The sequence below is a fragment of the Crinia signifera genome, chromosome 1 (genome assembly GCF_055691185.1).
Source record: "Crinia signifera chromosome 1, ASM5569118v1, whole genome shotgun sequence".
NCBI lineage: Eukaryota > Metazoa > Chordata > Amphibia > Anura > Myobatrachidae > Crinia > Crinia signifera.
The window spans coordinates 472,920,108-472,946,202 of NC_139217.1; the positions used below are offsets into that span (position 1 = coordinate 472,920,108).

Consider the following 26,095-nt stretch of genomic DNA (forward strand, 5'->3'; position numbering starts at 1 on the left):
CCGCAGCGCTGTACAGAGACTATTATTACCAGTTATTATATAGCGCACACATATTCCGCAGCGCTGTACAGAGACTATTATTACCAGTTATTATATAGCACACACATATTCCGCAGCACTGTACAGAGACTATTATTACCAGTTATTATATAGCGCACACATATTCCGCAGCGCTGTACAGAGACTATTATTACCAGTTATTATATGGCGCACACATATTCCGCAGCGCTGTACAGAGACTATTATTACCAGTTATTATATAGCGCACACATATTCCACAGCGCTGTACAGAGACTATTATTACCAGTTATTATATAGCGCACACATATTCCGCAGAGCTGTACAGAGACTATTATTACCAGTTATTATATAGCGCTCACATATTCCGCAGCACTGTACAGACTATTATTAGCAGTTATATTATATAGCGCACACATATTCCACATCGCTGTACAGAGATTATTATTACCAGTTATTATATAACGCACACATATTCCACAGCGCTGTACAGAGACTATTATTACCAGTTATTATATGGCACACACATATTCCGCAGCGCTGTACAGAGACTACTATTACCAGTTATTATATAGCGCACACATATTCTGCAGCACTGTACACAGATTATTATTACCAGTTATTATATAGCGCACACATATTCCGCAGCGCTGTACAGAGACTATTATTACCAGTTATTATATAGTGCACACATATTCCGCAGTGCTGTACAGAGAATATTATTACCAGTTATTATATAGCGCACACATATTCCACAGCGCTGTACAAAGAATATTATTGCCAGTTATTATATAGCGCACACATATTCCGCAGCGCTGTACAGAGAATATTATTACCAGTTATTATATAGCACACACATATTTCGCAGCGCTGTACAGATAATATTATTACCAGTTATTATATAGCGCACACATATTCCGCAGCGCTGTACAGATAATATTATTACCAGTTATTTATATAGCGCACACATATTCCGCAGCGCTGTACAGAGAATATTATTACCAGTTATTTATATAGCGCACACATATTCCGCAGCGCTGTACAGAGACTATTATTACCAGTTATTATATAGCGCACACATTTTCTGCAGTGCTGTACAGAGATTATTATTACCAGTTATTATATAGCGCACACATATTCCGCAGCACTGTACAGAGACTATTATTACCAGTTATTATATAGCGCACACATATTCCGCAGCACTGTACAGAGACTATTATTACCAGTTATTATATAGCGCACACATATTCTGCAGCGCTGTACAGAGACTATTATTACCAGTTATTATATACCGCACACATATTCCACAGCGCTGTACAGAGAATATTATTACCAGGTATTTATATAGCACACACATATTCCGCAGCACTGTACAGAGACTATTATTATTTATTACCAGTTATTATATAGCGCACACATATTCCGCAGCACTGTACAGAGACTATTATTATTTATTACCAGTTATTATATAGCGCACACATATTCCGCAGCGCTGTACAGAGACTATTATTATCAGTTATGTATATAGCGCACACATATTCCGCAGCGCTGTACAGAGATTATTATTACCAGTTATTATATATCGCACACATATTCCACAGCGCTGTACAGAGACTATTATTTTGTTATTTATATAACGCGCACATATTCCGCAGTGCTGTACAGAGACTATAATTACCAGTTATTATATAGCGCACACAGATTCTGTGGTGCTGTACAGAGAATATTATTACCAGTTATTATATAGCACACACATATTCCGCAGCGCTGTACAGAGAATATTATTACCAGTTATTATATAGCGCACACATATTCCGCAGTGCTGTACAGAGAATATTATTACCAGTTCTTATATAGCGCACACATATTCCACAGCGCTGTACAGAGACTATTATTACCAGTTATTTATATAGCGCACACATATTCCGCAGCACTGTACAGAGATTATTATTACCAGTTAATATATAGCGCACACATATTCCGCAGCGCTGTACAGAGAATATTATTGCCAGTTACTTACAGTATATAGTGCACACATATACCGCAGCGCTGTACAGAGAATATTATTACCAGTTATTATATAGCGCACACATATTCCACAGCGCTGTACAGAGATTATTATTGCCAGTTATTATATAGTGCACACATATTCCACAGCGCTGTACAGAGAATATTATTACCAGTTATTATATAGCGCACACATATTCCACAGCGCTGTACAGAGAATATTATTACCAGTTATTATATAGCGCACACATATTCCACAGCGCTGTACAGAGAATATTACTACCAGTTATTATATAGCGCACACATATTCCGCAGCGCTGTACAGAGAATATTACCAGTTATTATATAGCGTACACATATTCCACAGCGCTGTACAGAGACTATTATTACCAGTTGTTATATAGTGCACACATATTCCACAGCGCTGTACAGAGAATATTATTACCAGTTATTATATAGTGCACACATATTCCACAGCGCTGTACAGAGAATATTATTACCAGTTATTATATAGCTCACACATATTCCGCAGCACTGTACAGAGACTATTATTACCAGTTATTTATATAGCGCACACATATTCCGCAGCACTGTACAGAGAATATTATTACCAGTTATTATATAGCGCACACATATTCCGCAGCGCTGTACAGAGACTATTATTACCAGTTATTATACAGCGCACACATATTCCGCAGCGCTGTACAGAGAACATTATTACCAGTTATTATATAGCGCACACATATTCCGCAGCGCTGTACAGAGACTATTATTACAAGTTATTTATATAGAGCACACATATTCCACAGCGCTGTACAGAGTATATTATTACCAGTTATTTATATAGCGCACACATATTCCACAGCGCTGTACAGAGAATATTATTACCAGTTATTATATAGCGCACACATATTCCACAGCGCTGTACAGAGATTATTATTACCAGTTATTATATAGTGCACACATATTCCGCAGCGCTGTACAGAGAATGTTATTACCAGTTATTTATATAGCGCACACATATTCCGCAGCACTGTACAGAGAATATTATTATTACCAGCTATTTATATAGCGTACACATATACCGCAGTGCTGTACAGAGAATATTATTACCAGTTATTATATAGCGCACACATATTCCACAGCGCTGTACAGAGAATATTGGTACTTATGTAGTATCTGGGCTGCCGATTTAGAAATCGGATCGGATCGCATCGCATCGTATCGCATCGCATGCGACCAAATCGTATGCGATGCGATGGTCAAGATTTTTCCATAGGATTCAATGTTAAAATGGTCTGAGTCCATTTTAACATAGAATTCAATGGGAAAAAGGGGTCCTTTTCCTTTCCCCACTATCCAAGTGGGCATGGAGTTGGATATAAACCTGTGGCGAGCGTAGCGAGCCACCGAGCCCGAAGCGTGGCGAGCGTAGCGAGCCCCGCGAGGGGACACAGAATACTTTTTAAGAAATATGCGTCCCCTCGCGGGGCTCGCTTCGCTCGCCACGCTTCGCGCTCGCCACGCTATATAAAATCAACTCTATGCCCACTTGGATAGTGGGGAAATGAACAGGACCTTCTTAACATTGAATCCTATGCAAAATCGTATCGAATCGCATCGCATCGCATCGCATCTGATTGTATGCCTTAAGGTAAGGCATACAATCACAAAATCGGCAGCCCAGATACTACATAAGTACCAGAATATTATTACCAGTTATTATATAGCGCACACATATTCCGCAGCGCTGTACAGAGAATATTATTATTACCAGCTATTTATATAGCGCACACATATTCCGCAGCACTGTACAGAGACTATTATTACCAGTTATTATATAGCGCACACATATTCCACAGCACTGTACAGAGAATATTATTACCAGTTATTATATAGCGCACACATATTCCACAGCACTGTACAGAGACTATTATTACCAGTTATTTATATAGCGCACACATATTCCACAGCGCTGTACAGAGACTATTATTACCAGTTATTATATAGCGCACACATATTCCACAGCGCTGTACAGAGACTATTATTACCAGTTATTATATAGCGCACACATATTCCGCAGCACTGTACAGAGAGTATTATTACCAGTTATTTATACAGCGCACACATATTCCGCAGCGCTGTACAGAGAATATTATTACCAGTTATTATATAGCGCACACATATTCCACAGCGCTGTACAGAGACTATTATTACCAGTTATTATATAGCGCACACATATTCCACAGCGCTGTACAGAGACTATTATTACCAGTTATTATATAGTGCACACATATTCCGCAGCGCTGTACAGAGAATATTATTACCAGTTATATAGCGCACACATATTCCGCAGCGCTGTACAGAGAATATTATTACCAGTTATTATATAGCGCACACATATTCCGCAGAGCTGTACAGAGAATATTATTACCAGTTATTATATAGCGCACACATATTCCGCAGAGCTGTACAGAGACTATTATTACCAGTTATTATATAGCGCACACATATTCCGCAGCGCTGTACAGAGACTATTATTACCAGTTATTATATAGCGCACACATATTCCGCAGCGCTGTACAGAGACTATTATTACCAGGTATTATATAGCGTACACATATTCCGCAGCACTGTACAGAGACTATTATTACCAGTTATTTATATAGTGCACACATATTCCACAGCACTGTACAGAGACTATTATTACCAGTTATTTATATAGTGCACACATATTCCACAGCGCTGTACAGAGATTATTATTACCAGTTATTATATAGTGCACACATATTCCACAGCGCTGTACAGAGAATATTATTACCAGTTATTATATAGTGCACACATATTCCACAGCGCTGTACAGAGACTATTATTACCAGTTATTTATATAGTGCACACATATTCCACAGCGCTGTACAGAGACTATTATTACCAGTTATTATATAGCACACACATATTCCACAGCGCTGTACAGAGAATATTATTACCAGTTATTATATAGTGCACACATATTCCGCAGCGCTGTACAGAGAATATTATTACCAGTTATTATATAGTGCACACATATTCCACAGCGCTGTACAGAGAATATTATTACCAGTTATTATATAGTGCACACATATTCCGCAGTGCTGTACAGAGAATATTATTACCAGTTATTATATAGTGCACACATATTCCACAGCACTGTACAGAGACTATTATTACCAGTTATTTATATAGTGCACACATATTCCACAGCGCTGTACAGAGACTATTATTACCAGTTATTATATAGCGCACACATATTCCACAGCGCTGTACAGAGAATATTATTACCAGTTATTATATAGTGCACACATATTCCGCAGCGCTGTACAGAGAATATTATTACCAGTTATTATATAGTGCACACATATTCCGCAGCGCTGTACAGAGACTATTATTACCAGTTATTATATAGCGCACACATATTCCACAGCGCTGTACAGAGAATATTATTACCAGTTATTATATAGTGCACACATATTCCGCAGCGCTGTACAGAGAATATTATTACCAGTTATTATATAGTGCACACATATTCCGCAGCGCTGTACAGAGAATATTATTACCAGTTATTATATAGTGCACACATATTCCGCAGCGCTGTACAGAGAATATTATTACCAGTTATTATATAGTGCACACATATTCCACAGCGCTGTACAGAGAATATTATTACCAGTTATTATATAGCGCACACATATTCCGCAGCGCTGTACATAGAATATTATTACCAGTTATTATATATCGCACACATATTCCACAGCGCTGTACAGAGAATATTATTACCAGTTATTATATAGCGCACACATATTCCGCAGTGCTGTACAGAGAATATTATTACCAGTTATTATATAGTGCACACATTCCACAGCACTGTACAGAGACTATTATTACCAGTTATTATATAGCGCACACATATTCCACAGCGCTGTACAGAGACTATTATTACCAGTTATTAATATAGTGCACACATATACCGCAGCGCTGTACAGAGAATATTATTACCAGTTATTATATAGCGCACACATATTCCACAGCGCTGTACAGAGAATATTATTACCAGTTATTATATAGCGCACACATATTCCGCAGCGCTGTACAGAGAATATTATTACCAGTTATTATATAGCGCACACACATTCCACAGCACTGTACAGAGAATATTATTACCAGTTATTATATAGCGCACACATATTCCACAGCGCTGTACAGAGACTATTATTACCAGTTATTATATAGCACACACATATTACGCAGCGCTTTACAGATTATTATTACCAGTTATTATATAGCGCACACATATTCCGCAGCGCTGTACAGAGAATATTATTACCAGTTATTATATAGCGCACACATATTCCGCAGCGCTGTACAGAGAATATTTGCACACTCTTATCAGTGTGCTGACGGCAGAGGGCAATACTATAGGGTCACCCCCAATGCCCACCAGGGGACAGCAGATGACAGAGGGTAACATGGCCTCTGTTGCAGATCTGCAGCAAATTCCGTAAATACTTTCACACTTTGCATTTCCCATTCCAAGCGGATCCCTGGGAGATATAGAAGCAGAGTGCAGAGAAATCAGTGTCCCACGAGTTCTGCACTCGGATACAATGCCTTAGAGACCCGTACCAGCTGGTGTATAGGGGCCTATTGCCAGGGACGGAGATAAAGGGGCAAAATTATCAACAAGTGATACTCGTGTTATTACTCATTGCGAATAATAAATGCTACCCGGCCAATCAGCTCCTGTCATTTATCAAACATGACAGTTAAGAGCTGATTGGCTGTAGCAACATTTACCATATGCAAGTATAAGTATCACTTATTGATAAATCTGCCCCCAAAGTACCACCCAGCCAGCCCCTAACTGCCATGCTATGTGGCTGGATACGGTACAGACCGTAACTTCCATATAACTGGTTGGCTGTTTCCCGTACAAGGGACATTTGTACAATTTATTACAGTTTCTTCTTGTAAAACTCTCCATAAAGAATATGTAAATGTATTACACTAGTGAATGAATAAACATGGATTGCTGCAATAACAACACTTGGATTGCTCTGTCGGGCGTCATCTCCTGGACCTGAATACCCCCTTTAGAGATGAGGAGCTGTGTTAGCATTTTATTATCATACTTGCCTACTGTCCCGCAATGGCCGGGAGGCTCTGGGAAATCAGGTGCCACTCCTGGCTGTGTGGAAAGGTGGGCAAGTCTCCCGCACTGGCACAGTCCCCCTTAGCTGCCCACTTACAGAGCAGAAGTGGGCGGTCTGAGGGGGCCCAATGACACTATTTGTGGTAGCCCCGCCCTCTACCTCAGTGAAATCCTTCGGCTGATTAGTAGGAGATGTTTCTCTTTGCACGGAGCATTAAATAGAAGTTTATGCACATAATATATAACATCTTATGATACAAATCTACAGATGAAAGTTCTGGGCATATCTGTATGACAACAGAATACAGCCCTGCACTCTAATAGTCTTCAGTAACAGCAGTGCAATGTGTTCAGCCGTAGCACTAGAGTCTAGAACACAATGTAAGCCGCGTTTCGTCACGTCACTAGGTCTTCATCAGGGAAATCAGTAATGGCTTCTCCGTGTCTCTCATTAATGCACCTTAATTATTGGATACCAAAAATGCATGCATATGTACGGTATCTATCTACCACCACCACCACAACCGCCCGCCACCCTGCCCTGGGCACCAGAATTACTGGGAATAGTAATCCTGCTGGACCGCCGTCTGTACTGATAGATATGCAGGGACCATTAGATCCAGGGACAGCTAACCCTACAAGCCCAGAGCAGAGTCACCGCCAGATAAAGTGACACAATCAGACAGTGAGAGACAAACACGGCGGTGTCAGGTTCCCTCATCCCCGAGGACAGTGACAGCTGCTTATCACAGCTCTGTGTATGCCAGCGACTGGGGAAACAACACAAAGTGCATTCTGGGCCGGCATCACCTCAGGGCCTCGTCTCCCTGTACCTCAACAAGCATGTGGGCCTGTATAACTTAGCATGGATGGTGTAGCATTACTGCCTCATAGCACTGAGGTCATGGGATTGATTCCCACCATGGCTCTGTGTGCAGTTTGTATGTCTTCCCTGAGTATGTGTGTGTGTGTGTGTGTGTATGTGTGTACCTGTGGCATAGGCAATAGATGGCAAGCTCCACTAGACTATTATGTCCTAAGCTGCCCCATCTCTCGCTGCAGTGACAGATCCGACCAGCCAATGACATGGACCTCAGAACTGGGGAGGGGGTGGACTCAGGTGACCTGGCTTATGCCTAGTCTGATTTACTGACTGTGCGGCCTCCGTGTCTACAACTTATACCGGCCATAGCGCAAACTATGCTGTACATAGTCACAACGACGGACCCTACATCAGCCTTAGGTGTGCGGACACCTTATTCATATAGGTTATGAGGTTATGGGCCAGATTCTCTAAGCTTCAAAAGTGATAAAATGGAGAGTGATAAACAGCCAGCCAATCAGCTCCTGTTAGACATTTTTCAAACGCTGTCTGTGACATGGCAGGTAGGAGCTGATTGGCTGGCTGTTTATCTCTCACCATTTTATCACTTTTGAAGCTTAGAGAATCTGGCCCTATATATGTTATATATATGGGTTTTGTCCATGTAAAGAAGCAGTTTGATTTTGCGAGTGAACCAGAATCAGGCCCTGAGTCACATTACCTGCACTGATTTGGAAGAGATCTGCCTGTCATCATAATTCTATCACAAGGTAGAAGCTGTTGCTTCGAGCGGGCTTAGCTAGTTGATGTGATATTGTATACTGACCGGCCAAATTAGCTGGATAAAGAATGTTCTTGTTATATTAAATATAGTCTGTGTTTGTGGTCTGTAATTTTACTAATTATACATTTAATTATAAGCGCAGATAATCTTTTTTCCTTTTACATGACTATTCCAGCCTGTACCCGGACTGCCTGGGGACTACATCTGCCTGTACCCGTACTGCCTGGGGACTACATCTGCCTGTACCCGGACTGTCTGGGGACTACACCTGCCTGTACCCGGACAGCCTGGGGACTACATCTGCCTGTACCCGGACTGCCTGGGGACTACATCTGCCTGTACCCAGACTGCGTGGGAAATACATCTGCCTGTACCCGGACTGCCTGGGGACTACATCTGCCTGTACCCGGACTGTCTGGGGACTACATCTGCCTGTACCCGGACTGTCTGAGGACTACATCTGCCTGTACCCGGACTACCTGGGGACTACATCTGCCTGTACCCGGACTGCCTGGGGACTACATCTGCCTGTACCCGGACTGCCTGGGGACTACATCTGCCTGTACCCGGACTGTCTGGGGACTACACCTGTCTGTACCCGCACTGTCTGAGGACTACACCTGCCTATACCTAGACTGTCTGGGCACTACACCTGCCTGTACCTAGACTGTCTAGGCACTACACCTGCCTGTACCCGGACTTCCTGGGGACTACATCTGCCTGTACCCGGACTGTCTGGGGACTACATCTGCCTGTACCCGGACTGCCTGGGGACTACATCTGCCTGTACCCGGACTGCCTGGGGACTACATCTGCCTGTACCCGGACTGTCTGGGGACTACATCTGCCTGTACCCGGACTGCCTGGGGACTACATCTGCCTGTACCCGGACTGTCTGGGGACTACATCTGCCTGTACCCGGACTGCCTGGGGACTACATCTGCCTGTACCCGGACTGCCTGGGGACTACATCTGCCTGTACCCGGACTGCCTGGGGACTACATCTGCCTGTACCCGGACTGCCTGGGGACTACACCTGCCTGTACCCGGACTGCCTGGGGACTACACCTGCCTGTACCCGGACTGTCTGGGGACTACATCTGCCTGTACCCGGACTGCCTGGGGACTACATCTGCCTGTGCCCGGATTGCCTGGGGACTACATCTGCCTGTGCCCGGACTGTCTGGGGACTACACCTGCCTGTACCCGGACTGCCTGGGGACTACACCTGCCTGTACCCGGACTGCCTGGGGACTACATCTGCCTGTACCCGGACTGCCTGGGGACTACATCTGCCTGTACCCGGACTGCCTGGGGACTACATCTGCCTGTACCTGGACTGCCTGGGGACTACATCTGCCTGTACCCGGACTGCGTGGGAACTACATCTGCCTGTACCCGGACTGCCTGGGGACTACATCTGCCTGTACCCGGACTGTCTGGGGACTACATCTGCCTGTACCCGGACTGTCTGGGGACTACATCTGCCTGTACCCGGACTGCCTGGGGACTACATCTGCCTGTACCAGGACTGCCAGGGGACTACACCTGCCTGTACCCGGACTGCCTGGGCACTACACCTGCCTGTACCCGGACTGCCTGGGGACTACACCTGCCTGTACCCGGACTGCCTGTGGACTACATCTGCCTGTACGCGGACTGCCTGGGGACTACATCTGCCTGTACCCGGACTGCCTGGGGACTACATCTGCCTGTACCCGGACTGCGTGGGAACTACATCTGCCTGTACCCGGACTGCCTGGGGACTACATCTGCCTGTACCCGGACTGCGTGGGAACTACATCTGCCTGTACCCAGACTGCCTGGGGACTACATCTGCCTGTACCCGGACTGTCTGGGCACTACATCTGCCTGTACCCGGACTGCACCTGCCTGTACCCAGACTGCCTGGGGACTACACCTGCCTGTACCCGGACTGTCTGGGGACTACATCTGCCTGTACCCGGACTGCCTGGGGACTACATCTGCCTGTACCCGGACTGCCTGGGGACTACATCTGCCTGTACCCGGACTGCGTGGGAACTACATCTGCCTGTACCCGGACACAATATGCCACACACTGCAATGTCCAATATGCCGCATACATACCTCCCAACACTGGAGTTAGAGAAGGGACATCTGCCCGAAATTAGGGGGCATGACCTACTACCGTGGTACTCCTGCGAGGCCATGTCCCCCATTTTTCCCATTATGGTGGCATGGGGAATATATGTCTCTGGAGTCTGGTGTAATCAAATCAATACTTCATTGTGTTGAAATATATCTCTATGGACCATAGAGACATTTTTCAACACAATACAGTATTGATCAGATTACGGCATGTCGAGGTGGGACGACTATGTCACCCCATCACCTCTCCGTACTCCCATCCCCCTTGCACATCTCCGTCCACCCTGCACCCCTTCAGCCCCCATCCCCCTTGCACCTCTATTTCCCCCCCCTGCACTTCTCCATCCCCTAGTAACCCTTGCATGTCTCTGTCCACCCATTACTCCTTCACCTCTTTGTACCCCCTGCATCTCTCTGTCCCCTGTCTCTCTCTATACCTTTCCGTCCCCCTCACCAACCTTGCACCTTTCATTATCTAAATTCTAAAAACATAAAAAAAAATGCTCCTCAAAACGTATTTAACTTTTATGGTACTACACACATACATATATACACACACAGCACATGCATACACACACATAGAATACATACATATATACATGCATAAATGCACACACATATATAGAACACAGACATACACATGTGACACCAAACATGTAGTGCACACACTTACAGTGACAGAGGGAGGATGCCCAGCAGCTGTCATTGATGCCTGTCTGCTGGTCTGGGCAGCGGCTGTTTTAACCTCTTGCTGCGGGGGAGCGGAGTGCACTGTCCGGGCACCGTAGCTGTGGGGGGAGCAGAATAGCTGTGGGGAAGCGGAGTGTCCGTTTGCAGAGAAGACTGGACGGGCGGCTGAGCGGGGGGGGGGGGGGCAGCAGACGCTAGAGGTTATATTACCTCTAGCGTCTGTCTCAGGGAAGGCGGCGGGCTAGGGGGGGGCTATATCTGCCTTTACCTAGACTGTCTAGGGACTACATCTGCCTGTACCCGGACTGTCTGAGGACTACACCTGCCTATACCTAGACTGACTAGAGACTATATCTGCCTGTACCCGGACTGTCTAGGGACTATATCTGCCTATACCTAGACTGTCTAGGGACTATATCTGCCTTTACCTAGACTGTCTAGGGCAGGGGTGTCAAACTCAAATTCATCGGGGGCCGCATCAGCAGTTTGGTCACCCTCAAAGGGCCGCTGTATAATAATAATGCAATGACACCACAGGCTGCTCCCGCTGTATAATAATAATGCAATGACACCACAGGCTGCTCCCGCTGTATAATAATAATGCAATGACACCACAGGCTGCTCCCGCTGTATAATAATAATGCAAAGACAGCACAGGCTGCTCCCGCTGTATAACAATAGTAATGCCATGACACAAATTATTATACAGGGGGAGCAGCCTGTGGTGTCATTGCATTATTATTATTATACAGAGGGAGCAGCCTGTGGTGTCATGGCATTACTTTTATATTATACAGGGGGATCAGCCTGTGGTGTCATGGCATTATTAATATACAGGGGGAGCAGCCTGTGGTGTCATGGCATAATGCCATGACACCACAGGCTGCTCCCCCTGTATAATAATAATGACACCACAGGCTGCTCCCCCTGTATAATATAAAAGTAATGCCATGACACCACCACCAGATATATTGGTTTTTTTTATGTAACTTACTGTATTTTATCCCTCAGGCTCCTTTACTGCTGCTGCTGCTCCAGTAATTTCAATTCCACTCTCTGCGCCGCGGCCTGTCCTGCTGCAGCCCCCCAACTCGGCCTGCCTTCCTTCCTCTCTGCAGACGCGTGGGTGGGAGACGTCCCCACCCAGCGTCTGCCACTGCCTCGATAAGAGGGAACAGGCTGCCGGGCCCTCCTCCACGTAGCCGAGGAGGCCGGCGGCCATGTTCCTGTGGCCGCAGACATCTTAAAAGACCACAGGAACATGGCCGCCGGCAGTGCAAAAAAAACCTCTCAAAAAAGAGAATAAAAGGTGAAGGCTGGCGGCGGCTGCGCGGGCCACATGACGAGGTCTATCGGGCCGGATTTGGCCCGCGGGCCTTGTGTTTGACACCCGTGGTCTAGGGACTACATCTGCCTGTACCCGGACTGTCTAGGGACTACATCTGCCTGTACCCGGACTGTCTGGGGACTATATCTGCCTATACCTAGACTGTCTAGGGGCTATATCTGCCTTTACCTAGACTGTCTAGGGACTACATCTGCCTGTACCCGGACTGTCTGGGGACTATATCTGCCTATACCTAGACTGTCTAGGGGCTATATCTGCCTTTACCTAGACTGTCTAGGGACTACATCTGCCTGTACCCAGACTGTCTGAGGACTACACCTGCCTATACCTAGACTGTCTAGGGACTATATCTGCCTTTACCTAGACTGTCTAGGGACTACATCTGCCTGTACCCGGACTGTCTGGGGACTATATCTGCCTATACCTAGACTGTCTAGGGGCTATATCTGCCTTTACCTAGACTGTCTAGGGACTACATCTACCTGTACCCGGACTGTCTAGGGGCTACATCTGCGTTTACCCGGACTGTCTGGGGACTATATCTGCCTATACCTAGACTGTCTAGGGACTATATCTGCCTTTACCTAGACTGTCTAGGGACTACATCTGCCTGTACCCGGACTGTCTGGGGACTACATCTGCCTGTACCCGGACTGTCTGAGGACTACACCTGCCTATACCTAGACTGTCTAGGGACTATATCTGCCTTTACCTAGACTGTCTAGGGACTACATCTGCCTGTACCTAGACTGTCTAGGGACTATATCTGCCTTTACCTAGACTGTCTAGGGACTACATCTGCCTGTACCCGGACTGTCTGGGGACTATATCTGCCTTTACCTAGACTGTCTAGGGACTACATCTGCCTGTACCCGGACTGTCTGGGGACTACATCTGCCTGTACCCGGACTGTCTGAGGACTACACCTGCCTATACCTAGACTGTCTAGGGACTATATCTGCCTTTACCTAGACTGTCTGGGGACTATATCTGCCTATACCTAGACTGTCTAGGGACTACATCTGCCTGTACCCGGACTGTCTGGGGACTACATCTGCCTGTACCCGGACTGTCTGGGGACTATATCTGCCTGTACCCGGACTGTCTGGGGACTATATCTGCCTTTACCTAGACTGTCTCGGGACTACATCTGCCTGTACCTGGACTGTCTGGGGACTATATCTGCCTAAACCTAGACTGTCTGGGGACTACATCTGCCTGTACCTAGACTGTCTGGGGACTACATCTGCCTGTACCTAGACTGTCTAGGGACTACATCTGCCTGTACCCGGACTGCCTGGGGACTATATCTGCCTGTACCCGGACTGTCTGGGGACTATATCTGCCTTTACCTAGACTGTCTAGGGACTAAATCTGCCTGTACAGTCGGCATGGACACAGTTGGAAGTGAACCGCAGCCCCTCGCATCACTCGCTTCGCTCATGATGCTTTGGGCACGGTGCCTCGCTGCGCTCGGCACACTATTTTATTCTCACATCATGCCCTACTGCAGGGGTCTTCAACCCATGGCCCGCGGGCCACGAGTGGCCCGCGGAGCTGATCTCAGTGGCCCTCTGCCCGCCATGCACATGATTTATTTTTTTTCAGTAAAAGAAAATGCTGCCGAGGGAGGCAGTGTAATGGAGTCCCCTTGGGTGCCGCCTACCCGATTTCCATTGGCTGCAGGCAGGGCAGAGGAGTGGATCCAGCGCGGCTGAGGGAGGAGGAGGCACGTCTGGTCACAAGCTGGGGAGTTGGGACCCGGCGAAGCTGCGGGAGGAGGAGACGCAGCTGGCGGGAGCAGGGGACCCGGCACTGGAACTGCAGGAGGAGGAGGCACAGCTGGCGGAGGGGACCCGGTGAAACTGCAGGAGGAGGCATGGATGGTGGAAGCAGGTGACCCGTCAAAGCTGCAGGATGAGGAGGTACATCTGGCCGGGAGCAGGGGACCTGGCAAAGCTGCAGGCATTACTGGGGGCATTGTGTGTGGGGCATTACTGGGGGCATTGTGTGTGAGGGGCACTGCTGGGGCATTGTGTGTGAGGGGCACTGCTGGGGCATTGTATGTGAGGGGCACTGCTGGGGCATTGTGTGAGGGGCACTGCTGGAGAATTGTGTGAGGGCAACTGCTAGGGCATTGTGTGTGAGGGGCACTGCTGGGGAATTGTGTGTGAGGGGCACTGCTGGGGCATTGTGTGTGAGGGGCACTGCTGGGGCATTGTGTGTGAGGGGCACTGCTGGGGCATTGTGTGTGAGGGGCACTGCTGGGGCATTGTGTGTGAGGGGCACTGCTGGGGCATTGTGTGAGGGGCACTGCTGGGGCATTGTGCGAGGGGCACTGCTGGGGCATTAGGTGAGGGGCACTGCTGGGGCATCATATGTATAAGCAGGAGTACTGCTGGCATTATGGTCTGTGGCATAATGGGCATCAGTGTGGGGCATAATGTGCAATGGGCATAATTTTGTGTGGATTAATGTGTAATGGGCATCACGGTGCGGCATAATGTGTAATGGGCATTATGGTGTATGACATAATGTACAACAGGTATTACGGTGTGTGGCATAATGTCTAATGGACACTATGGTGTGATGCACAATGTGTAATGGGCATTACGGATAAACAGTGTAACAGTGTATATTGATTTAAGTAGCCTTTCATTGTTTGGGTTCGATCTGTGAGGCGTACTAGGTCACTGTGTGGGCCTTCATGTTTATATTTCATTGTGCAGCCTTCAGTCAACTTAAGCATGTGAGGACAAAGACCATTCCTGCGGTAACCAATGTCTGGTCATGCAGGTTGCAAAAGAGGTGTCAGGTAATTGTTTTCCTGCTAGTTCACACTCGTTATAATTAGACCACGCCCCTTATAATTAGGTCACACCCGTTTTTGGGAGCACGCCTACGGCGCGTGCAATTTATTCAATATCAAATTATATATGGGGGGGGGGCACATATTTTACTGTTTGCACTGGAACCCAAATTGGCTGCTGATAACTATTAGGGTGTGTGTGTGTGTGTGTGGGGGGGGGGGGGGGGGGGGTTATGTGCTGAGTATGGGCGGCTGTGCCAACTATCTATGAAGGACTGTGCTGACGTTATAGGGGAGCTGTGATTCTATGGGGCTGTCCGAAATTCCGTAGGCGATTTTAGTGGCCCTCGGGCTTCACTGGATTTTTTTAGGTGGCCCACGCTGTCTTAAAGGTTGAAGACCCCTGCCCTACTGTATGGTAGGGCATGAAATACCACCTGTCGGCACATGTCGGCTCAAAACAGAGTGAAAAAACCCATGTCGACCTCGCGACCTGTCGACCTAAGGCATGTGTCAACCTAAACCCATGTCAACCTTGTCCCGTGTCGACCTAGAACCCTGTCGACCCAACGGTGTCTACCTAAGTGCTGTCGACAATATGACGTATCCCGGACTGTCTGGGGACTACATCTGTCTATACCCAGATTGTACCTAAATATTTTTGGACCATATGATACTAAAGTTTTCACTGTCTCGCTGTTTAGAGAATGTGAATTAATGTTTGTGAGCCCCCCGTATTATCTCTATGCCCCTCGCAAACATACAAAGCAGAGTTTATCTGAATGAATGCTAAATCCCTTTCCTTCTGGGCCTGTGCAAATACCAAATTGCGATGCACAGGATGATCTCGCGGGTCAGTGAAGTGCTAGCTCAGAGGTCACAGCTGGAAGGAAGGTATGAAATGCCGCATATAGGAGACACTGACGTTTCTGTTACCAAATCAGCTCAGGAACTGAATAAATATCATGGAGAAGTACTAGAATGGATCTGAGTCCCCGAGGGCCCGGAGCTGGTTTCAGAAATACAGGGGCCCGGAGGACTCCAGACTAGGAGAACCACTTGGTTATATAGAATCATACAGTCCATATACAGATAGCCAGAGGCGGCCGTTGTACCCGGTATCCATAATGGCGGTTACTGCGCATATCTGCGCTTGCTGCTAACTCAGGTTACGTCACATCTGTAACAGAACACTACAAGTCCCAGCACAGGCTAAATAAAGGCACAGGTGCGCAGAGATGATCACCAGGCGGGTACAGACCTCCGTATAGTACGTGGTGAGGGGAATGTCGTCACTATAACAGAAGTCCGGCTTCCAGAGCATTATTCTACCCGTATGAGGCAGACAGGCCGTGTTATCACAGGGGGTCCGATAATCGGGTATGGAAGATGTCCCAGCTGGGAAACTTACACTGTGGCCAACATTTAATGGGATGAGAGTTTTAGTCACTTTTCAAAATCGCCCATTATCGCACTTTTTGAAATCGCATTTTTTGCCACGAAATCGCATATTTAATGAGCTGTGTGTTCCGGGCAAAAAAGTGCGATAATGGGTGATTTTCAGTCATGAATTTGTGTTTAAAAAAAGAAAAAAAAATGGTGTGGGGTCCCCCCTCCTGAGCATAACCAGCCCCAGGATCATTGAGTCGGACCTGGTTCCAAAAATACAGGGCACAAAAAGCGTAGGGGTCCCCCAACAGCCCGCAGTGTCAAGCCACCCCTATGCTTTTCGTCCCCCGTATTATTGGAACCAGGTCCGGCTCAATGAGCCCGGGAGCGGCTATGCTCAGGAGGGGGATCCCCGCGCCATTAAAAAAAAAACATGTTTTTTTACACAGGACCATGCACAGATCTCAATGATCCGTGCAGGGTTCTGGCCAAATCGGCATGTTTGGCGATTTTTAGACACATTTTCCCGAATTCGCATCTCATTAAATATGCAAATTGTATTATCTTCAATGGGAAAACATCTGGATGCGAGTTCCGGCGCGACTTAAAAACGCACTTTCGCGGTAAAATCAGGTCACAGGCAGTGCGTTTATGGGGTCACAGGCAGAGGCGGTGCATTTATGGGGTCACAGGCAGAGGCAGTGCATTTATGGGGTCACAGGCAGAGGTAGTGCGTTTATGGGGTCACAGGCAGAGGCAGTGCGTTTATGGGGTCACAGGCAGAGGCAGTGCGTTTATGGGGTCACAGGCAGAGGCAGTGCATTTATGGGGTCACAGGCAGAGGCAGTGCATTTATGGGGTCACAGGCAGAGGCAGTGCGTTTATGGGGTCACAGGCAGAGGTAGTGCGTTTATGGGGTCACAGGCAGAGGCAGTGCGTTTATGGGGTCACAGGCAGAGGTAGTGCATTTACGGGGTCACAGGCAGAGGCAGTGCGTTTATGGGGTCACAGGCAGAGGCAGTGCGTTTATGGGGTCACAGGCAGAGGCAGTGCGTTTACGGGGTCACAGGCAGAGGCAGTGCGTTTATGGGGTCACAGGCAGAGGTAGTGCGTTTATGGGGTCACAGGCAGAGGCAGTGCGTTTATGGGGTCACAGGCAGAGGCAGTGCGTTTATGGGGTCACAGGCAGAGGCAGTGCGTTTATGGGGTCACAGGCAGAGGCAGTGCGTTTATGGGGTCACAGGCAGAGGCAGTGCGTTTATGGGGTCACAGGCTGGGGCGGTGCGTTTATGGGGTCACAGGCAGAGGCAGTGCGTTTATGGGGTCACAGGCTGGGGCGGTACGCTGCAATGTTTTAATCTTCAATATAAGCCTGTGGTCTGAGCCCATCTCAGGTGTTTTTGGATCTGGCCTTCGCAGGATGTGTGCAGGATGTTGCAGGATGTCGCAGGATGATGCAGGATGTCGCAGGATGACGCAGGATGATGCAGGATGTTGCAGGATGTCGCAGGATGATGCAGGATGATGCAGGATGTCGCAGGATGATGCAGGAAGTCGCAGGATGATGCAGGATGTCGCAGGATGATGCAGGATGTCGCAGGATGATGCAGGATGTCGCAGGATGATGCATGATGACGCAGGATGTCGCAGGATGTCACAGGATGATGCAGGATGTCGCAGGATGATGCAGGAAGTCGCAGGATGATGCTGGATGTCGCAGGATGATGCAGGAAGTCGCAGGATGTGACATGCTGTTGTGGTACAGGGCTGACGACAGGCAGCATTACAGAAAACCTGAGGGTTACTCCGATGATCGATGTTTACAAACATGACCCAATAGATAAAGCCGATCTACAGTGATGTGTCTGAGTAATGCGCTGCTGGAGTATCTCCTCATACCTCAGACAGGACTTCTGCCTGCAATCCCCAGTGCAAGACTCAGAAACATGATCTCTGCATGTGAGACTGCAACACGTGACCTCTCCCTGAAAACATCTGGAACCACAGAAATCATCTGTAGCCCACAATACAGGTAAGGTTGCACGTGCACGGTGTATTGTACAGATCTATGACCCTGTGGTCCCGGCTCGCATGGTACACTGGCCAAGACATGTAAATAACACGGTCTATTTCCCAAGCATGTATGACTAACCCGGCAAGCTGCAGCTGCGCACCCCCACCTCCACATGTATCTGGAAGCAGGACTATTGTGCGATAACAATTCTATACTAAGCGTGTTAGTGATCCCCCCCCCCACCACCACCTGCTGCCACGGAACATCCGTATAAATAGCCGGAACACTCTGCCCTTCCAAACCCAGGAGACTGCCATTGTGAGTGTCACATATCCGCCTCCCACCTGTGTATTATAACCCGATCTAGACCTTCATCCAGAAAATAGACTCAACATCCAACAAGCTTCCCGGCATGGGGCGGATTATCTAGAGACCCGGTCATACGGATATCTTGGGCCTGATTCTGCAGCCAACTGATTGAGAAAATATTAGTGGCCTGGCTGAGGCATGAGGCATTCTTACAGATGCCTCCACTGCAAGCTCACAATGGGTGCCCTTTAGTGGTTAGTCCTTTGGCTAACCTCATACGTGGCCAGTCTGTCCTCCCAAGTTTACGGCACCTGATCAGAGATTTATCAGTGATGTTCCGGCTCCCAGTATCAGTCAATAAAAGGGTTTCAATAATCATGAAAGAGGAATTTCCTAAATAGGACGTGATAAGAGGTGAATAACAATGTCAGCACTGAGCGTTCTAGACGCCTCCCTTCCTTCACCCACATGGCAGTCATCAATCAATCACTCAGACGATTAAGAGTCATAGACAGGCGTCCGACAAACCAGAGTAACAAAAACACTAAGCTTCCCTGGCTCCCATAGTCAGCACTATCTACCGCAAGCCACCTCTAGTCACCGCAAGCCACCTCTGGTCACCACAAGCCACCTCTAGTCCCCGCAAGCCACCGCTGGTCACTGCCAGCCACCTCTAGTCATCGCAAGCCACATCTAATCACCGCAAGCCACCTCTGGTCACCGCAAGCCACCTCTAGTCACCGCAAGCCACATCTAGTCACCGCAAGCCACCACTGGTCACCGCAAGCCACCTCTAGTCACTGCAAGCCACATCTAGTCACCGCAAGCCACCTCTGGTCACCTCTAGTCACCACAAGCCACCTCTAGTCACCGCAAACCACCTTTGGTCACCGCAAGCCACCTCTAGTCGCCGCAAGCCACATCTAGTCACCGCAAGCCACCTTTGGTCACCGCAAGCCACCTCTAGTCGCCACAAGCCACATCTGGTCCCCGCAAGCCACCTCTAGTCATTGCAAGCCACCTTTGGTCACCGCAAGCCACCTCTAGTCGCCGCAAGCCACATCTAGTCCCCGCAAGCCACCTCTGGTCACCGCAAACAACCACTGGTCACCGCAAGCCACCTCTGGTCACCGCAAACAACCACTGGTCACCGCAAGCCACATCTAGTCACCACAAGTCACCTCTGGTCACCGCAAGCCACCACTGGTCACCGCAAGCCACCACTGGTCACCAAAAGCCACCTCTGGTCACCGCAAGCCACCTCTGGTCACCGCAAGCAACCACTGGTCACCAAAAGCCACCTCTGGTCACCGTAAGCCACCACTGGTCTCTGCAAGCCTACGCTAGTCTCCTCAAGCCACCTCTAGTAAGCGCAAGCCACCTCTGGTTACTGCAAGCCTACTCTAGTCACCACCAGCCAGCTCTAGTCACCACCAGCCACATCTAATCACCACTTCCATCACAGGCCTAGTCACCACTATCCACCACAAATAACATCTAGTCATCTCAAGCCATTTGTAGGTCTGTGTTTAACGATTTCCATAGTTTCTATCTAAATCTACTGTTCATCCTGCAGCTTCTTCTCGAACGTCAGAATTATTTATTTGTCTCTATACAGTGTTTAGAGAGCTGCTACCAGCTGTCTGCTCCAGGGGTAGATACAAGGAATTCCACAACTGACAGATTTATAGTCTCATGCAACATAATAACCCCTGAAGGGAAGTGTGAACTATCCACAGCCTGGGTTACAGGGAGCTGGCACTAAAGAAAGCAGGGATCACGGGGAGCTGGCAGTAGAGAAAGCAGGGATCACGGGGAGCTGGCAGTAGAGAAAGCAGGGATCACGGGGAGCTGGCACTAGAGAAAGCAGGGATCATGGGAGCTGGCACTAGAGAAAGCAGGGATCACGGGGAGCTGGCACTAGAGAAAGCAGGGATCACGGGGAGCTGGCAGTAGAGAAAGCAGGTATCACTGGGAGCTAGCACTAGAGAAAGCAGGGATCATGGGAGCTGGCACTAAAGAAAGCAGGGATCACGGGGAGCTGGCAGAAGAGAAAGCAGGGATCATGGGGAGCTAGCACTAGAGAAAGCAGGGATCATGGGAGCTGGCAGTAGAGAAAGCAGGGATCAAGGGGAGCTGGCAGTAGAGAAAGCAGGGATCACGGGGAGCTGGCACTAGAGAAAGCAGGGATCACGGGGAGCTGACAGTAGAGAAAGCAAGGATCAAGGGAGCTGGCAGTAGAGAAAGCAGGGATCACGAGGAGCTGGCAGTAGAGAAAGCAGGGATCAAGGGGAGCTGGCAGTAGAGAAAGCAGGGATCAAGGGAAGCTGGCAGTAGAGAAAGCAGGGATCACAGGGAGCTGGCAGTAGAGAAAGCAGGGATCACGGGGAGCTGGCACTAGAGAAATCAGGGATCACAGGGAGCTGGCACTAGAGAAAGCAGGGATCACGGGGAGCTGGCACTATAGAAAGCAGGGATCACGGGGAGCTGGCACTAGAGAAAGCAGATATCACGGGGAGCTATGACACAGGGAGCTGTGCATGAGGGATGAAACAGGGAGCTGTGCACGAGGGATGACACGAGGAGCTGTGCACGAGGGATGACATGGGGAGCTGTGCACGAGGGATGAAACGGGGAGCTGTGCACGAGGGATGAAACGGGGAGCTGTGCACGGGGGATGACACGCGGAGCTGTGCACGGGGGATGACACCGGGAGCTGTGCACGGGGGATGACACGGGGAGCTGTGCACGGGGGATGACAGGGGGAGCTGTGCACGGGGGATGACACGGGGAGCTGTGCACAAGGGATGACTCGTGGAGCTGTGCACGAGGGATGACACGAGGAGCTGTGCACGAGGGATGACACGGGGAGCTGTGCACGAGGGATGACACGCGGAGCTGTGCACGGGGGATGACACGGGGAGCTGTGCACGGGGGATGACATGGGGAGCTGTGCACAGGGATGACACGGGGAGCTGTGCACGAGGGATGACACGGGGAGCTGTGCACGAGGGATGACACGGGGAGCTGTGCTCGAGGGATGACACGGGGAGCTATGCACGAGGGATGACATGGGGAGCTGTGCACGAGGGATGACATGGGGAGCTGTGCACGAGGGATGACACGGGGAGCTGTGCTCGAGGGATGACACGGGGAGCTATGCACGAGGGATGACATGGGGAGCTGTGCACGAGGGATGACACGGGGAGCTGTGCACGAGGGATGACTGGCTAGGTATAACTGATTGGGAAGGGTCTACCATAGATACCTCTGATGTTCCTATACACATCTAGTGACACTGCTCCGCGCCGGCACTGAAGGGGTTGCAGTCCCTGGATCCGGACCTACTACAATGACTCTGCGTCTGTATACATAAAGCAGCGCAGGTATGAGTGGCCCCCAGACACAATCCTCCAGTGTTTATAATGATTAATCCTCCAGTGTGTAACCAGTCCCAGATCCTGCTTCCATGTACGGGCAGCGAGCAGGACCCCAGCGCTCCAAGTAAAGGCAGAAATGTCATCCGGTACTGATCAGGCACAGGAGACCCTGCGGGTGCCAAAGGCGGGTTCTGCCCCCTATGGACTGGGTGGGCGGGTGACTTATCAGTACTAATGGCAGGGATCATTTCCAGCACTAACCTCACCCCTTCTGCACCCCCATACCTATTCCCAAGGACCTTATGGGTCAGTCCTGGTGGCTGTAATGCACTTCGGGCCCTTGTGAGTCATCCAGAACCCGCCCTGTGAATGGTGGTACGCCTGCCCCCCTTCGTACGCTGGGTTCGTTCGCCCGGCATGCGAATGGATGTTTCAAATATACCTCCGTTCGCATGCCAGTTCTCCGACCATCGAATGATGCTGAAAGCGCACACGGATGTAATATGGTGGTCCAGACCACTCACGCATTTGCGTGTAGATCCGGTTATGTCAGCTGTCCGCCCCCCGCACGTGCGTCACAAACGTTTTCACACATATGCTAATGGACCAGCACGGCACCCCACGCCCCTCTTCCCCCCCGCTCGAAAGGCTTGGAGCGTGCATTTGGCGAACTGATGTAGCGTCCAGCGTACGCACATGCACAGAAATGCTGCTTCACATGCGCAAAAGCTCAGTCCACCTTCCGAATTCGCGCAGGAGCGAGTCAACCAGAGTAAGTGGTTCCCTTCTACCTCCCATGGATAACTGTAGAGGAACCTTCCTCCTGTACATAAGACGTCTCCCAATGTATAAAGCGTTATTTTATGTATATGGAATTTTACATTTTTAGATTTTAGAATTAGGTTTACGCTGAAACTTAAAGCATAAATCTGCAGAGATCCGGCCGCCGGACCGCGCCAAATTCAATAAGGAAACCTACAAAGAGCCCGGCTGTTAACCCTTACCGCCCTGACCTGGGGATATCAATGCTAAACTACGGTGATTACCGATTTCCTACTCCGCCGATGGAACCACCAGCTTTATCTGTAGATCCCTGCATTCCCTCTCACCGTGGCTGTATCGTACCACGTCACCTGACTGGCGTGTCAAGCTGGACCACGGGAGGAGATTCCTGATCTTACAGACAATAGATAATGAAGGTTATTATAGAATGCCCCATTGTGACGCCTCGTTACATTGTGTACAAATAGGGTAACGTTACCAGTCATGTCCCACCTTGTAAGCAATCATACACACTCAACTGGGTTATGGGTAACGCTGGTCTGTATGTGACCCCGGAGGGTGACATTATGGCAATGCCCCATCTCACGCACACCCATCAGTCATCCTTACCTTACAACCTGCCTGCTGGACAGGACCCAGGGCATGACAGGGGAAATGACACATTCCATGCTGTCTCCGGGGGCCCATCAGCTCCCATCAGTCACCGGCCCCTCTACATCAAAGCGCTCATTATGGCTGTCCTTTCACTGAGCCCATGACTCATCCATATGAACTAGAAAGCGAAAGGAGACTGGTAACCCTTCATCCCCGCTCTGGGGAGGGAGAGCGGGGTGTCGTACAGCCACAACATACTGGTGAGGGAGAGCGGGGTGTCGTACAGCCACAACATACTGGGGAGGGAGAGCGGGGTGTCATACAGCCACAACATACTGGGGAGGGAGAGCGGGGTGTCGTACAGCCACAACATACTGGGGAGGGAGAGCGGGGTGTCGTACAGCCACAACATACTGGGGAGGGAGAGCGGGGTGTCGTACAGCCACAACATACTGGGGAGGGAGAGCGGGGTGTCGTACAGCCACAACATACTGGGGAGGGAGAGCGGGGTGTCGTACAGCCACAACATACTGGGGAGGGAGAGCGGGGTGTCATACAGCCACAACATACTGGGGAGGGAGAGCGGGGTGTCGTACAGCCACAACATACTGGGGAGGGAGAGCGGGGTGTCGTACAGCCACAACATACTGGGGAGGGAGAGCGGGGTGTCGTACAGCCACAACATACTGGGGAGGGAGAGCGGGGTGTCGTACAGCCACAACATACTGGGGAGGGAGAGCGGGGTGTCGTACAGCCACAACATACTGGGGAGGGAGAGCGGGGTGTCGTACAGCCACAACATACTGGGGAGGGAGAGCGGAGTGTCGTACAGCCACAACATACTGGGGAGGGAGAGCGGGGTGTCATACAGCCACAACATACTGGGGAGGGAGAGCGGGGTGTCATACAGCCACAACATACTGGGGAGGGAGAGCGGGGTGTCATACAGCCACAACATACTGGGGAGGGAGAGCGGGGTGTCGTACAGCCACAACATACTGGGGAGGGAGAGCGGGGTGTCGTACAGCCACAACATACTGGGGAGGGAGAGCGGGGTGTCGTACAGCCACAACATACTGGGGAGGGAGAGCGGGGTGTCGTACAGCCACAACATACTGGGGAGGGAGAGCGGGGTGTCGTACAGCCACAACATACTGGGGAGGGAGAGCGGGGTGTCGTACAGCCACAACATACTGGGGAGGGAGAGCGGGGTGTCGTACAGCCACAACATACTGGGGAGGGAGAGCGGGGTGTCGTACAGCCACAACATACTGGGGAGGGAGAGCGGGGTGTCGTACAGCCACAACATACTGGGGAGGGAGAGCGGGGTGTCGTACAGCCACAACATACTGGGGAGGGAGAGCGGGGTGTCATACAGCCACAACATACTGGGGAGGGAGAGCGGGGTGTCATACAGCCACAACATACTGGGGAGGGAGAGCGGGGTGTCATACAGCCACAACATACTGGGGAGGGAGAGCGGGGTGTCATACAGCCACAACATACTGGGGAGGGAGAGCGGGGTGTCATACAGCCACAACATACTGGGGAGGGAGAGCGGGGTGTCATACAGCCACAACATACTGGGGAGGGAGAGCGGGGTGTCGTACAGCCACAACATACTGGGGAGGGAGAGCGGGGTGTCGTACAGCCACAACATACTGGGGAGGGAGAGCGGGGTGTCGTACAGCCACAACATACTGGGGAGGGAGAGCGGGGTGTCGTACAGCCACAACATACTGGGGAGGGAGAGCGGGGTGTCGTACAGCCACAACATACTGGGGAGGGAGAGCGGGGTGTCGTACAGCCACAACATACTGGGGAGGGAGAGC

General features: G+C 49.5%; 1 protein-coding gene across 2 annotated transcripts in view; it reads right to left on the reverse strand.

The window, feature by feature from the left end:
* Positions 1–26,095, reverse strand: part of IL11RA (interleukin 11 receptor subunit alpha) — a 174,064-nt gene that overhangs the window by 129,351 nt on the left and 18,618 nt on the right. The window contains exon 1 of one of the 2 annotated variants that reach the window (XM_083155431.1): positions 24,279–24,397. The exons of the other annotated variant lie outside the window; for it this stretch is intronic. Coding sequence (XP_083011557.1) covers positions 24,279–24,356 — 78 coding nt within the window. The 5' untranslated portion in view covers positions 24,357–24,397. Of the gene's footprint in view, positions 1–24,278; positions 24,398–26,095 lie in introns of those variants that run through there. 2 annotated transcript variants of the gene reach the window in all.